At 46.1% G+C, this 17,077-nt stretch overlaps 1 protein-coding gene across 10 annotated transcripts in view; it reads right to left on the bottom strand.

Annotated features, from left to right (window-relative positions):
- The window catches only part of BAIAP2 (BAR/IMD domain containing adaptor protein 2), a gene marked incomplete at its 5' end in the record, with an annotated part of 75,848 nt that extends 60,025 nt beyond the window's left edge, over window positions 1-15,823 (bottom strand). For all 10 annotated transcript variants that reach the window (XM_056553876.1, XM_056553873.1, XM_056553882.1 and 7 more), the window contains 6 exon segments: window positions 11,118-11,280; window positions 11,601-11,669; window positions 13,494-13,695; window positions 13,929-14,127; window positions 14,206-14,445; window positions 15,671-15,823. In XM_056553876.1, coding sequence (XP_056409851.1) covers window positions 11,118-11,280; window positions 11,601-11,669; window positions 13,494-13,695; window positions 13,929-14,127; window positions 14,206-14,445; window positions 15,671-15,823 — 1,026 coding nt within the window.
- Window positions 15,824-17,077: the final 1,254 nt, after the last annotated feature.

The following is a 17,077-nucleotide window of genomic DNA, read 5'->3' as shown; positions in this document are numbered from 1 at the left end:
CATATACATTAGATGATCACAGGTAATATACAGAGGTGTAGTGTAGAAGGTCCTCAGTGATCTATCCTGGTGTCATATACATTAGATGATCAGGTAATATACAGAGGTGTAGAAGGTCCTCAGTGATCTATCCTGGTGTCATATACATTAGATGATCAGGTAATATACAGGAGGTGTAGAAGGTCCTCAGTGATCTATCCTGGTGTCATATACATTAGATGATCAGGTAATATACAGGAGGTGTAGAAGGTCCTCAGTGATCTATCCTGGTGTCATATACATTAGATGATCAGGTAATATACAGAGGTGTAGAAGGTCCTCAGTGATCTATCCTGGTGTCATATACATTAGATGATCACAGGTAATATACAGGAGGTGTAGAAGGTCCTCAGTGATCTATCCTGGTGTCATATACATTAGATGATCACAGGTAATATACAGAGGTGTAGAAGGTCCTCAGTGATCTATCCTGGTGTCATATACATTAGATGATCAGGTAATATACAGAGGTGTAGAAGGTCCTCAGTGATCTATCCTGGTGTCATATACATTAGATGATCACAGGTAATATACAGAGGTGTAGAAGGTCCTCAGTGATCTATCCTGGTGTCATATACATTAGATGATCACAGGTAATATACAGAGGTGTAGAAGGTCCTCAGTGATCTATCCTGGTGTCATATACATTAGATGATCAGGTAATATACAGAGGTGTAGAAGGTCCTCAGTGATCTATCCTGGTGTCATATACATTAGATGATCACAGGTAATATACAGAGGTGTAGAAGGTCCTCAGTGATCTATCCTGGTGTCATATACATTAGATGATCACAGGTAATATACAGAGGTGTAGAAGGTCCTCAGTGATCTATCCTGGTGTCATATACATTAGATGATCAGGTAATATACAGGAGGTGTAGAAGGTCCTCAGTGATCTATCCTGGTGTCATATACATTAGATGATCAGGTAATATACAGGAGGTGTAGAAGGTCCTCAGTGATCTATCCTGGTGTCATATACATTAGATGATCAGGTAATATACAGAGGTGTAGAAGGTCCTCAGTGATCTATCCTGGTGTCATATACATTAGATGATCACAGGTAATATACAGGAGGTGTAGAAGGTCCTCAGTGATCTATCCTGGTGTCATATACATTAGATGATCACAGGTAATATACAGAGGTGTAGAAGGTCCTCAGTGATCTATCCTGGTGTCATATACATTAGATGATCAGGTAATATACAGGAGGTGTAGAAGGTCCTCAGTGATCTATCCTGGTGTCATATACATTAGATGATCAGGTAATATACAGAGATGTAGAAGGTCCTCAGTGATCTATCCTGGTGTCATATACATTAGATGATCACAGGTAATATACAGGAGGTGTAGAAGGTCCTCAGTGATCTATCCTGGTGTCATATACATTAGATGATCAGGTAATATACAGAGGTGTAGAAGGTCCTCAGTGATCTATCCTGGTGTCATATACATTAGATGATCACAGGTAATATACAGAGGTGTAGAAGGTCCTCAGTGATCTATCCTGGTGTCATATACATTAGATGATCACAGGTAATATACAGGAGGTGTAGAAGGTCCTCAGTGATCTATCCTGGTGTCATATACATTAGATGATCAGGTAATATACAGAGGTGTAGAAGATCCTCAGTGATCTATCCTGGTGTCATATACATTAGATGATCAGGTAATATACAGAGGTGTAGAAGGTCCTCAGTGATCTATCCTGGTGTCATATACATTAGATGATCACAGGTAATATACAGAGGTGTAGAAGGTCCTCAGTGATCTATCCTGGTGTCATATACATTAGATGATCACAGGTAATATACAGGAGGTGTAGAAGGTCCTCAGTGATCTATCCTGGTGTCATATACATTAGATGATCACAGGTAATATACAGGAGGTGTAGAAGGTCCTCAGTGATCTATCCTGGTGTCATATACATTAGATGATCAGGTAATATACAGGAGGTGTAGAAGGTCCTCAGTGATCTATCCTGGTGTCATATACATTAGATGATCAGGTAATATACAGGAGGTGTAGAAGGTCCTCAGTGATCTATCCTGGTGTCATATACATTAGATGATCAGGTAATATACAGAGGTGTAGCCTCAGTGATCTATCCTGGTGTCATATACATTAGATGATCAGGTAATATACAGAGGTGTAGAAGGTCCTCAGTGATCTATCCTGGTGTCATATACATTAGATGATCACAGGTAATATACAGAGGTGTAGAAGGTCCTCAGTGATCTATCCTGGTGTCATATACATTAGATGATCACAGGTAATATACAGAGGTGTAGAAGGTCCTCAGTGATCTATCCTGGTGTCATATACATTAGATGATCAGGTAATATACAGAGGTGTAGAAGGTCCTCAGTGATCTATCCTGGTGTCATATACATTAGATGATCACAGGTAATATACAGAGGTGTAGAAGGTCCTCAGTGATCTATCCTGGTGTCATATACATTAGATGATCAAGGTAATATACAGAGGGTGTAGAAGGTCCTCAGTGATCTATCCTGGTGTCATATACATTAGATGATCAGGTAATATACAGAGGTGTAGAAGGTCCTCAGTGATCTATCCTGGTGTCATATACATTAGATGATCACAGGTAATATACAGGAGGTGTAGAAGGTCCTCAGTGATCTATCCTGGTGTCATATACATTAGATGATCAGGTAATATACAGAGGTGTAGAAGGTCCTCAGTGATCTATCCTGGTGTCATATACATTAGATGATCACAGGTAATATACAGGAGGTGTAGAAGGTCCTCAGTGATCTATCCTGGTGTCATATACATTAGATGATCACAGGTAATATACAGGAGGTGTAGAAGGTCCTCAGTGATCTATCCTGGTGTCATATACATTAGATGATCACAGGTAATATACAGGAGGTGTAGAAGGTCCTCAGTGATCTATCCTGGTGTCATATACATTAGATGATCACAGGTAATATACAGGAGGTGTAGAAGGTCCTCAGTGATCTATCCTGGTGTCATATACATTAGATGATCACAGGTAATATACAGGAGGTGTAGAAGGTCCTCAGTGATCTATCCTGGTGTCATATACATTAGATGATCAGGTAATATACAGAGGTGTAGAAGGTCCTCAGTGATCTATCCTGGTGTCATATACATTAGATGATCACAGGTAATATACAGGAGGTGTAGAAGGTCCTCAGTGATCTATCCTGGTGTCATATACATTAGATGATCAGGTAATATACAGGAGGTGTAGAAGGTCCTCAGTGATCTATCCTGGTGTCATATACATTAGATGATCCAGGTAATATACAGGAGGTGTAGAAGGTCCTCAGTGATCTATCCTGGTGTCATATACATTAGATGATCACAGGTAATATACAGAGGTGTAGAAGGTCCTCAGTGATCTATCCTGGTGTCATATACATTAGATGATCAGGTAATATACAGGAGGTGTAGAAGGTCCTCAGTGATCTATCCTGGTGTCATATACATTAGATGATCACAGGTAATATACAGAGGTGTAGAAGGTCCTCAGTGATCTATCCTGGTGTCATATACATTAGATGATCACAGGTAATATACAGAGGTGTAGAAGGTCCTCAGTGATCTATCCTGGTGTCATATACATTAGATGATCAGGTAATATACAGGAGGTGTAGAAGGTCCTCAGTGATCTATCCTGGTGTCATATACATTAGATGATCACAGGTAATATACAGAGGTGTAGAAGGTCCTCAGTGATCTATCCTGGTGTCATATACATTAGATGATCAAGGTAATATACAGAGGTGTAGAAGGTCCTCAGTGATCTATCCTGGTGTCATATACATTAGATGATCACAGGTAATATACAGAGGTGTAGAAGGTCCTCAGTGATCTATCCTGGTGTCATATACATTAGATGATCAGGTAATATACAGAGGTGTAGAAGGTCCTCAGTGATCTATCCTGGTGTCATATACATTAGATGATCACAGGTAATATACAGAGGTGTAGAAGGTCCTCAGTGATCTATCCTGGTGTCATATACATTAGATGATCACAGGTAATATACAGGAGGTGTAGAAGGTCCTCAGTGATCTATCCTGGTGTCATATACATTAGATGATCACAGGTAATATACAGAGGTGTAGAAGGTCCTCAGTGATCTATCCTGGTGTCATATACATTAGATGATCAGGTAATATACAGAGGTGTAGAAGGTCCTCAGTGATCTATCCTGGTGTCATATACATTAGATGATCACAGGTAATATACAGAGGTGTAGAAGGTCCTCAGTGATCTATCCTGGTGTCATATACATTAGATGATCAGGTAATATACAGGAGGTGTAGAAGGTCCTCAGTGATCTATCCTGGTGTCATATACATTAGATGATCAGGTAATATACAGAGGTGTAGAAGGTCCTCAGTGATCTATCCTGGTGTCATATACATTAGATGATCAGGTAATATACAGAGGTGTAGAAGGTCCTCAGTGATCTATCCTGGTGTCATATACATTAGATGATCAGGTAATATACAGGAGGTGTAGAAGGTCCTCAGTGATCTATCCTGGTGTCATATACATTAGATGATCACAGGTAATATACAGAGGTGTAGAAGGTCCTCAGTGATCTATCCTGGTGTCATATACATTAGATGATCACAGGTAATATACAGGAGGTGTAGAAGGTCCTCAGTGATCTATCCTGGTGTCATATACATTAGATGATCAGGTAATATACAGAGGTGTAGAAGGTCCTCAGTGATCTATCCTGGTGTCATATACATTAGATGATCAGGTAATATACAGAGGTGTAGAAGGTCCTCAGTGATCTATCCTGGTGTCATATACATTAGATGATCAGGTAATATACAGAGGTGTAGAAGGTCCTCAGTGATCTATCCTGGTGTCATATACATTAGATGATCAGGTAATATACAGAGGTGTAGAAGGTCCTCAGTGATCTATCCTGGTGTCATATACATTAGATGATCACAGGTAATATACAGGAGGTGTAGAAGGTCCTCAGTGATCTATCCTGGTGTCATATACATTAGATGATCAGGTAATATACAGAGGTGTAGAAGGTCCTCAGTGATCTATCCTGGTGTCATATACATTAGATGATCACAGGTAATATACAGGAGGTGTAGAAGGTCCTCAGTGATCTATCCTGGTGTCATATACATTAGATGATCAGGTAATATACAGAGGTGTAGAAGGTCCTCAGTGATCTATCCTGGTGTCATATACATTAGATGATCACAGGTAATATACAGAGGTGTAGAAGGTCCTCAGTGATCTATCCTGGTGTCATATACATTAGATGATCACAGGTAATATACAGAGGTGTAGAAGGTCCTCAGTGATCTATCCTGGTGTCATATACATTAGATGATCAGGTAATATACAGAGGTGTAGAAGGTCCTCAGTGATCTATCCTGGTGTCATATACATTAGATGATCACAGGTAATATACAGAGGTGTAGAAGGTCCTCAGTGATCTATCCTGGTGTCATATACATTAGATGATCAGGTAATATACAGAGGTGTAGAAGGTCCTCAGTGATCTATCCTGGTGTCATATACATTAGATGATCACAGGTAATATACAGACGTGTAGAAGGTCCTCAGTGATCTATCCTGGTGTCATATACATTAGATGATCAGGTAATATACAGAGGTGTAGAAGGTCCTCAGTGATCTATCCTGGTGTCATATACATTAGATGATCAGGTAATATACAGAGGTGTAGAAGGTCCTCAGTGATCTATCCTGGTGTCATATACATTAGATGATCAGGTAATATACAGAGGTGTAGAAGGTCCTCAGTGATCTATCCTGGTGTCATATACATTAGATGATCAGGTAATATACAGAGGTGTAGAAGGTCCTCAGTGATCTATCCTGGTGTCATATACATTAGATGATCACAGGTAATATACAGGAGGTGTAGAAGGTCCTCAGTGATCTATCCTGGTGTCATATACATTAGATGATCAGGTAATATACAGAGGTGTAGAAGGTCCTCAGTGATCTATCCTGGTGTCATATACATTAGATGATCAGGTAATATACAGGAGGTGTAGAAGGTCCTCAGTGATCTATCCTGGTGTCATATACATTAGATGATCACAGGTAATATACAGAGGTGTAGAAGGTCCTCAGTGATCTATCCTGGTGTCATATACATTAGATGATCACAGGTAATATACAGGAGGTGTAGAAGGTCCTCAGTGATCTATCCTGGTGTCATATACATTAGATGATCAGGTAATATACAGGAGGTGTAGAAGGTCCTCAGTGATCTATCCTGGTGTCATATACATTAGATGATCACAGGTAATATACAGGAGGTGTAGAAGGTCCTCAGTGATCTATCCTGGTGTCATATACATTAGATGATCAGGTAATATACAGGAGGTGTAGAAGGTCCTCAGTGATCTATCCTGGTGTCATATACATTAGATGATCACAGGTAATATACAGAGGTGTAGAAGGTCCTCAGTGATCTATCCTGGTGTCATATACATTAGATGATCACAGGTAATATACAGGAGGTGTAGAAGGTCCTCAGTGATCTATCCTGGTGTCATATACATTAGATGATCAGGTAATATACAGGAGGTGTAGAAGGTCCTCAGTGATCTATCCTGGTGTCATATACATTAGATGATCACAGGTAATATACAGAGGTGTAGAAGGTCCTCAGTGATCTATCCTGGTGTCATATACATTAGATGATCACAGGTAATATACAGAGGTGTAGAAGGTCCTCAGTGATCTATCCTGGTGTCATATACATTAGATGATCACAGGTAATATACAGAGGTGTAGAAGGTCCTCAGTGATCTATCCTGGTGTCATATACATTAGATGATCAGGTAATATACAGAGGTGTAGAAGGTCCTCAGTGATCTATCCTGGTGTCATATACATTAGATGATCAGGTAATATACAGAGGTGTAGAAGGTCCTCAGTGATCTATCCTGGTGTCATATACATTAGATGATCACAGGTAATATACAGGAGGTGTAGAAGGTCCTCAGTGATCTATCCTGGTGTCATATACATTAGATGATCAGGTAATATACAGGAGGTGTAGAAGGTCCTCAGTGATCTATCCTGGTGTCATATACATTAGATGATCAGGTAATATACAGAGGTGTAGAAGGTCCTCAGTGATCTATCCTGGTGTCATATACATTAGATGATCAGGTAATATACAGGAGGTGTAGAAGGTCCTCAGTGATCTATCCTGGTGTCATATACATTAGATGATCAGGTAATATACAGGAGGTGTAGAAGGTCCTCAGTGATCTATCCTGGTGTCATATACATTAGATGATCACAGGTAATATACAGAGGTGTAGAAGGTCCTCAGTGATCTATCCTGGTGTCATATACATTAGATGATCAGGTAATATACAGGAGGTGTAGAAGGTCCTCAGTGATCTATCCTGGTGTCATATACATTAGATGATCAGGTAATATACAGGGGTGTAGAAGGTCCTCAGTGATCTATCCTGGTGTCATATACATTAGATGATCACAGGTAATATACAGAGGTGTAGAAGGTCCTCAGTGATCTATCCTGGTGTCATATACATTAGATGATCAGGTAATATACAGGGGTGTAGAAGGTCCTCAGTGATCTATCCTGGTGTCATATACATTAGATGATCACAGGTAATATACAGAGGTGTAGAAGGTCCTCAGTGATCTATCCTGGTGTCATATACATTAGATGATCACAGGTAATATACAGAGGTGTAGAAGGTCCTCAGTGATCTATCCTGGTGTCATATACATTAGATGATCAGGTAATATACAGAGGTGTAGAAGGTCCTCAGTGATCTATCCTGGTGTCATATACATTAGATGATCACAGGTAATATACAGGAGGTGTAGAAGGTCCTCAGTGATCTATCCTGGTGTCATATACATTAGATGATCACAGGTAATATACAGAGGTGTAGAAGGTCCTCAGTGATCTATCCTGGTGTCATATACATTAGATGATCACAGGTAATATACAGAGGTGTAGAAGGTCCTCAGTGATCTATCCTGGTGTCATATACATTAGATGATCAGGTAATATACGAGGTGTAGAAGGTCCTCAGTGATCTATCCTGGTGTCATATACATTAGATGATCAGGTAATATACAGAGGTGTAGAAGGTCCTCAGTGATCTATCCTGGTGTCATATACATTAGATGATCAGGTAATATACAGAGGTGTAGAAGGTCCTCAGTGATCTATCCTGGTGTCATATACATTAGATGATCACAGGTAATATACAGAGGTGTAGAAGGTCCTCAGTGATCTATCCTGGTGTCATATACATTAGATGATCACAGGTAATATACAGAGGTGTAGAAGGTCCTCAGTGATCTATCCTGGTGTCATATACATTAGATGATCACAGGTAATATACAGAGGTGTAGAAGGTCCTCAGTGATCTATCCTGGTGTCATATACATTAGATGATCAGGTAATATACAGGAGGTGTAGAAGGTCCTCAGTGATCTATCCTGGTGTCATATACATTAGATGATCAGGTAATATACAGGAGGTGTAGAAGGTCCTCAGTGATCTATCCTGGTGTCATATACATTAGATGATCACAGGTAATATACAGGAGGTGTAGAAGGTCCTCAGTGATCTATCCTGGTGTCATATACATTAGATGATCAGGTAATATACAGGAGGTGTAGAAGGTCCTCAGTGATCTATCCTGGTGTCATATACATTAGATGATCACAGGTAATATACAGGAGGTGTAGAAGGTCCTCAGTGATCTATCCTGGTGTCATATACATTAGATGATCAGGTAATATACAGAGGTGTAGAAGGTCCTCAGTGATCTATCCTGGTGTCATATACATTAGATGATCACAGGTAATATACAGAGGTGTAGAAGGTCCTCAGTGATCTATCCTGGTGTCATATACATTAGATGATCAGGTAATATACAGAGGTGTAGAAGGTCCTCAGTGATCTATCCTGGTGTCATATACATTAGATGATCAGGTAATATACAGAGGTGTAGAAGGTCCTCAGTGATCTATCCTGGTGTCATATACATTAGATGATCAGGTAATATACAGAGGTGTAGAAGGTCCTCAGTGATCTATCCTGGTGTCATATACATTAGATGATCACAGGTAATATACAGGAGGTGTAGAAGGTCCTCAGTGATCTATCCTGGTGTCATATACATTAGATGATCACAGGTAATATACAGAGGTGTAGAAGGTCCTCAGTGATCTATCCTGGTGTCATATACATTAGATGAATCAGGTAATATACAGGGGTGTAGAAGGTCCTCAGTGATCTATCCTGGTGTCATATACATTAGATGATCACAGGTAATATACAGGAGGTGTAGAAGGTCCTCAGTGATCTATCCTGGTGTCATATACATTAGATGATCAGGTAATATACAGAGGTGTAGAAGGTCCTCAGTGATCTATCCTGGTGTCATATACATTAGATGATCACAGGTAATATACAGAGGTGTAGAAGGTCCTCAGTGATCTATCCTGGTGTCATATACATTAGATGATCAGGTAATATACAGAGGTGTAGAAGATCCTCAGTGATCTATCCTGGTGTCATATACATTAGATGATCAGGTAATATACAGAGGTGTAGAAGGTCCTCAGTGATCTATCCTGGTGTCATATACATTAGATGATCAGGTAATATACAGAGGTGTAGAAGGTCCTCAGTGATCTATCCTGGTGTCATATACATTAGATGATCACAGGTAATATACAGAGGTGTAGAAGGTCCTCAGTGATCTATCCTGGTGTCATATACATTAGATGATCAGGTAATATACAGAGGTGTAGAAGGTCCTCAGTGATCTATCCTGGTGTCATATACATTAGATGATCACAGGTAATATACAGAGGTGTAGAAGGTCCTCAGTGATCTATCCTGGTGTCATATACATTAGATGATCAGGTAATATACAGAGGTGTAGAAGGTCCTCAGTGATCTATCCTGGTGTCATATACATTAGATGATCACAGGTAATATACAGAGGTGTAGAAGGTCCTCAGTGATCTATCCTGGTGTCATATACATTAGATGATCACAGGTAATATACAGGAGGTGTAGAAGGTCCTCAGTGATCTATCCTGGTGTCATATACATTAGATGATCACAGGTAATATACAGGAGGTGTAGAAGGTCCTCAGTGATCTATCCTGGTGTCATATACATTAGATGATCAGGTAATATACAGAGGTGTAGAAGGTCCTCAGTGATCTATCCTGGTGTCATATACATTAGATGATCACAGGTAATATACAGAGGTGTAGAAGGTCCTCAGTGATCTATCCTGGTGTCATATACATTAGATGATCACAGGTAATATACAGGGGGTGTAGAAGGTCCTCAGTGATCTATCCTGGTGTCATATACATTAGATGATCACAGGTAATATACAGGAGGTGTAGAAGGTCCTCAGTGATCTATCCTGGTGTCATATACATTAGATGATCACAGGTAATATACAGGAGGTGTAGAAGGTCCTCAGTGATCTATCCTGGTGTCATATACATTAGATGATCACAGGTAATATACAGAGGTGTAGAAGGTCCTCAGTGATCTATCCTGGTGTCATATACATTAGATGATCACAGGTAATATACAGGAGGTGTAGAAGGTCCTCAGTGATCTATCCTGGTGTCATATACATTAGATGATCACAGGTAATATACAGAGGGGTAGAAGGTCCTCAGTGATCTATCCTGGTGTCATATACATTAGATGATCAGGTAATATACAGGAGGTGTAGAAGGTCCTCAGTGATCTATCCTGGTGTCATATACATTAGATGATCAGGTAATATACAGAGGTGTAGAAGGTCCTCAGTGATCTATCCTGGTGTCATATACATTAGATGATCACAGGTAATATACAGAGGTGTAGAAGGTCCTCAGTGATCTATCCTGATGTCATATACATTAGATGATCACAGGTAATATACAGGGGGTGTAGAAGGTCCCCCTCCTCCTCCCCCTCCTCCTCCTCCCCCCTCCTCCTCCATCTATCCTGGTGTCACCAATATGAGGTCAGAGTATTGTCCCACCTGTGTGAAGACCGGTGCAGCCACGCTGTATGGCCGGGGTTTGAAGGAACTTGCGGCCTGCGGAGGGAAGCCACGGGCGGCCATGTTGTAGTCCGGTGGGGGGATGGACATGTCGTCTTTGTCCAGCAGGTTCCCGGTGCTGCTGCTCTTCCCGGGCTGTAAACTAAACAGGAGATAACGGTCAATGCCTCACCAGCAGGGGGCATCTATTCCCTGGGGAGAGGGTGGTCTGAATGCGTCTCTGCAAAGAACAGGGAGGCAGGGGCCACATCTCAGTCCCCCATTTATATATAGGATCCCCCTCCCCCAGAATGGAAACGACATAATGGGAGCACTATAAGATAAGGGGAACTCCGCAGTTCATTCTTAAAAGTCATTATGGACGCCCAACGTGTTTACTGTTCGGCTAGGTGCCCATCGCACGGTCAGGGGGTCCGTCCCTCCCAGTCTTTATCAGTGTGCAGGTCCCCCCCAGTCACTTACTTCTGTGTACGATTTCCTGTGTCTCCTCGGTCTAACACTCTCGTATAGGAGAACGGGAACCATCCTCTCCTGAAAAACAGAAAAAATAAGACATCATGTAACGAGGGACAGAGGCGGCGAGGGACAGAGGCGGCGAGGGACAGAGGCGGCGAGGGACAGAGGCGGCGAGGGACAGAGGCGGCGAGGGACAGAGGCGGCGAGGGACAGAGGCGGCGAGGGACAGAGGCGGCGAGGGACAGAGGCGGCGAGGGACAGAGGCGGCGAGGGACAGAGGCGGCGAGGGACAGAGGCGGCGAGGGACAGAGGCGGCGAGGGACAGAGGCGGCGAGGGACAGAGGCGGCGAGGGACAGAGGCGGCGAGGGACAGAGGCGGCGAGGGACAGAGGCGGCGAGGGACAGAGGCGGCGAGGGACAGAGGCGGCGAGGGACAGAGGCGGCGAGGGACAGAGGCGGCGAGGGACAGAGGCAGCGTGCGCGAGGGACAGAGGCAGCGTGCGCGAGGGACAGAGGCAGCGTGCGCGAGGGACAGAGGCAGCGTGCGCGAGGGACAGAGGCAGCGTGCGCGAGGGACAGAGGCAGCGTGCGCGAGGGACAGAGGCAGCGTGCGCGAGGGACAGAGGCAGCGTGCGCGAGGGACAGAGGCAGCGTGCGCGAGGAACAGAGTCAGAGTGCGCGAGGAACAGAGTCAGAGTGCGCGAGAAACAGAGTCAGAGTGCGCGAGAAACAGAGTCAGAGTGCGCGAGAAACAGAGTCAGAGTGCGCGAGGAACAGAGTCAGAGTGCGCGAGAAACAGAGTCAGAGTGCGCGAGGAACAGAGGCAGAGTGAGCGAGGAACAGAGGCAGCGTGCGCGAGGAACAGAGGCAGCGTGCGCGAGGGACAGAGGCAGCGTGCGCGAGGGACAGAGGCAGCGTGCGCGAGGGACAGAGGCAGCGTGCGCGAGGAACAGAGGCAGCGTGCGCGAGGAACAGAGGCAGCGTGCGCGAGGGACAGAGGCAGCGTGCGCGAGGGACAGAGGCAGCGTGCGCGAGGGACAGAGGCAGCGTGCGCGAGGGACAGAGGCAGCGTGCGCGAGGGACAGAGGCAGCGTGCGCGAGGAACAGAGTCAGAGTGCGCGAGGAACAGAGTCAGAGTGCGCGAGAAACAGAGTCAGAGTGCGCGAGGAACAGAGTCAGAGTGCGCGAGGAACAGAGTCAGAGTGCGCGAGAAACAGAGTCAGAGTGCGCGAGGAACAGAGGCAGAGTGAGCGAGGAACAGAGGCAGAGTGAGCGAGGAACAGAGGCAGCGTGCGCGAGGAACAGAGGCAGAGTGAGCGAGGAACAGAGGCAGAGTGAGCGAGGAACAGAGGCAGAGAGAAACCACTTCCTGTGGCACCGGCATCATCACGGACACCACTGTGGCACCAGGATCAATGGTACAGATCCATGACACCACACACTGGTTTGGGTCACATGGTCGGGAAGGATAGGAGTCGCCACTGCGCAAATATTAACCCTTGGAAAAGGAGATGAAAGACCAGGAAAGGGTTAAAGGGTATTCCGGTGGTAAAAACTTATTTTCAAATCAACTGGTGCAAGAAAGTTAAACAGATTTGTTAATTATTTCTATTTAAAAATCTTAATCCTTCCAGTACTTATCAGCTGCTGAATACTACAAAGATTTTTTTAATAGAAGTAATTTACAAATCTGCTTAACTTTCCGGCACATTTGTTTTTTGTTTCCACCGGAGTTCCCCTTTAAGGTACAACCGTGCGCCTTCATCATGGCCGCCTATGTGCCCTGATGGGTTAACAGTGATCTCCAACCTGTGGCTCAGCCATCTGTAAAACAACTACTATTCCCAGCATTCCCTGATGGCCCGATGGTCGGGGACAGAAGACATTTGTATTCCTTACAGCTTGGTCTTCTCGCTCTCGCCGTAATGCCAGCCGTCCCTCGCCTCCGGCACCAGCAGGGTGATGTAGTCGCCGTTGCTGAAGCTTAATAAGGTGCTGTTGTCTCCGGCGGCGTGTGAGAAGATGGCCTGCACCCGCGTCCTGCCGTTTCTTTCTAAGCCGGCCGCCATGGAGCTGGATCGGGGAAGGGTCTTGTTCTCTGCTGCTCGAAAAAACAAAACGTTAAGATTCAGGAGAATTTATGATCTTAATTTACATAAAAAAAAAAAACAGAGCTGATTTCTTCTAAAAACAGCCCCCCCAAGGTTGTGTGCGGTATTACAGCTCTGTTCCTATGAAGTGAATGAAGCCAAGTTGTAATTCCACACACATCCTGATGACATGGCTGGCGCTGTTTTTCTATTCATGGATAACCCAGCAGCCCCCTCTACGTACCCACGGTGTAGCTGTTTTTGGGGGGGACGCTCTTGCGGGCCGGGAGGGTGTTGGAGTAGGAGTCGCTGATCTGCTTGTGCGGCTGAGACGGTAACATTTTGGACTGTATGGGCTTCATGTCGCCCCAGTGTTCGTAGCTGCTGGGGGGCGGCCCTGTGACCCCATTCATGATCGGCGTGCCCTCCTGGGCGGACATTCTCTGTAAGACGTAGAGCAGAGCTTAGATACCTCGTATCCCCACAGCAATGCATTCTGGGTAGTCACGCATCTAACTTACCCCGACAAATGGCGCCAGCTCAGGTGGCACTGGCAGCGGCTTGGCACCGGGGATCGGGTCCGATATGGAAAGGCTGGATTTGGAGCTGGTCATAGGCCCAGACAGGGCCCCCGATAGGATTGTACCATTGGGCCCTGTGGCCATCTGCTGCACGATCTGTAGGGCCCGGTCCGGGATCTTGTTGGGGTCCACGCTGGCTTGTTGCCAGGAGGGAATCTTCTGGGTCAGCAGGTCCTTACCCTGAGGGCAATGAAAAAAGGGTTAAAATGACTGAATACGGTCACCAAAAAGAGAGCATTTTGCAGCCAGTGTGGCTCCAGCTGTTGCAAAACTACAACTCCCAGTATGCACGGACAGCCGTTGGCTCAACAAGTGGGTCACACTGGCTCATAAACAACGACTGGACCTGAAGGGCCACGATCTGGCCCACCAGTAAAGCTGCAGTACGTGTGGATGCACAGACTCTCCAGCAGATGGCAGCGGCGGGCTGTGTGCGGCCCCTCACTCCGGCAGCTCAGAGGGGCTTTTATCTCGCATGTGGGGCGTGCAAAGTGAGCGAGTGGGAGTCGAGAACAAGGCTTCATATTCACTTACTCTCACACTCCTCCCCCTATACTGAGAAATAGGTGGGATACAAACACTGCAAGTCACGGCACCGCTCCGAACGAGGGGCCCCGAGAGCCTCACCGGAGGGGGGGGGGGGAGAGAAACTATCTATGAGCCCCTGCCAGAGGGGGGGAGAGGAACTATCCATGAGCCCCTGCCAGAGGGGGGGAGAGGAACTATCCATGAGCCCCTGCCAGAGGGGGGAGAGGAACTATCCATAGGCCCCTGCCAGAGGGGGGAGAGGAACTATCCATGAGCCGGGGGGGGGGGGGGAGGAACTATCCATGAGCCCCTGCCAGAGGGGGGAGAGGAACTATCCATGAGCCCCTGCCAGAGGGGGGAGAGGAACTATCCATGGGCCCCTGCCAGAGGGGGGAGAGGAACTATCCATGGGCCCCTGCCAGAGGGGGGAGAGGAACTATCCATGGGCCCCTGCCAGATGGGGGAGAGGAACTATCCATGGGCCCCTGCCAGATGGGGGAGAGGAACTATCCATAGGCCCCCTCTATAGAACAATCCATTGCTATCCCCGGGGCCAAGGGTTTGTTATGTTGAGCTGTGATTAGTTGTTTTGGGCAGATGTCTCCCATGTCAGAGATCACGTACATACAACAGGTGCACTGAGAAGGTAGAAGTGTAACAATTTCCCATGTTCCAAAATTCTAATGAAAATAGGTGTAGCCCCAGGGGAGCGGGTGTGGCACAGAGGAGCGGGTGTGGCCCCAGGGGAGCGGGTATCGAGGTGCTGACCGTTTGGTGCTGAAGCCGCGGTGGGGACAGGATTGGGGCAGTGAGCACGTGCATCAGCTGTAATACCACACACCCCCTGTGTCCAGGTGGGGGCGCTGTCTGTAATCACCTTGTTGTGGTACACGATGGAGTTCTTGGCCACCGCACATTGTTTCTCCACCAGGAAGCAGTACCTCCTCCGCTCCTCCGTCAGTGCCGTCTTGTAGCCGTCGGATACGAAGTTCTCCAGCTCACTCTGCCGGTTACTGATCGCCTCGATGTACTGCGGAGGAGAAGGGAGAGGAGATTACAGAACATGGCCGCCTCAGAGACCCCAACAACCAGCCCGGGCCCACCCAATACTAACCCCGGGCCCACCCAATGCTAATATCTCCTCAGAGACCCCCAATACTGACCCTGGGCCCACCCAATACTATCATCTCCTCAGAGACTCCAATACTGACCCCGGGCCCACCCAATACTATCATCTCCTCAGAGACCCCAATACTAACCCCGGGCCCACCCAATACTATCATCTCCTCAGAGACCCCCAATACTGACCCCGGGCCCACCCAATACTATCATCTCCTCAGAGACCCCCAATACTGACCCCGGGCCCACCCAATACTATCATCTCCTCAGAGACCCCAATACTGACCCCGGGCCCACCCAATACTATCATCTCCTCAGAGACCCCCAATACTGACCCCGGGCCCACCCAATACTATCATCTCCTCAGAGACCCCCAATACTGACCCCGGGCCCACCCAATACTATCATCTCCTCAGAGACCCCAATACTGACCCTGGGCCCACCCAATACTAACATCTCCTCAGAGACCCCAATACTGACCCCGGGCCCACCCAATACTAACATCTCCTCAGAGACCCCAACAACCAGCCCGGGCCCACCCAATACTAACCCCGGGCCCACCCAATACTATCATCTCCTCAGAGACCCCCAATACTGACCCCGGGCCCACCCAATACTATCATCTCCTCAGAGACCCCCAATACTGACCCTGGGCCCACCCAATACTATCATCTCAGAGACTCCAATACTGACCCCGGGCCCACCCAATACTAACATCTCCTCAGAGACTCCAATACTAACCCCGGGCCCACCCAATACTATCATCTCCTCAGAGACCCCAATACTGACCCCGGGCCCACCCAATACTAACATCTCCTCAGAGACCCCAACAACCAGCCTGGGCCCACCCAATACTAACCCCGGGCCCACCCAATACTTTCATCTCCTCAGAGACCCCAATACTGACCCCGGGCCCGCCCAATACTAACATCTCCTCAGAGACCCCAATACTGACCCCGGGCCCACCCAATACTAACATCTCCTCAGAGACCCCAACAACCAGCCCGTGCCCACCCAATACTATCATCTCCTCAGAGACCCCAATACTGACCCCGGGCCCACCCAATACTATCATCTCCTCAGAGACCCCCAATACTGACCCTGGGCCCACCCAATACTATCATCTCCTCAGAGACCCCAATACAATACTGATCCCGGGCCCACC

The sequence above is a fragment of the Hyla sarda genome, unplaced genomic scaffold (genome assembly GCF_029499605.1).
Source record: "Hyla sarda isolate aHylSar1 unplaced genomic scaffold, aHylSar1.hap1 scaffold_423, whole genome shotgun sequence".
Classification (NCBI taxonomy): domain Eukaryota; kingdom Metazoa; phylum Chordata; class Amphibia; order Anura; family Hylidae; genus Hyla; species Hyla sarda.
Note: the sequence above shows the minus strand (reverse complement) of the source record. Positions and strands in the feature narration are given on the sequence as shown.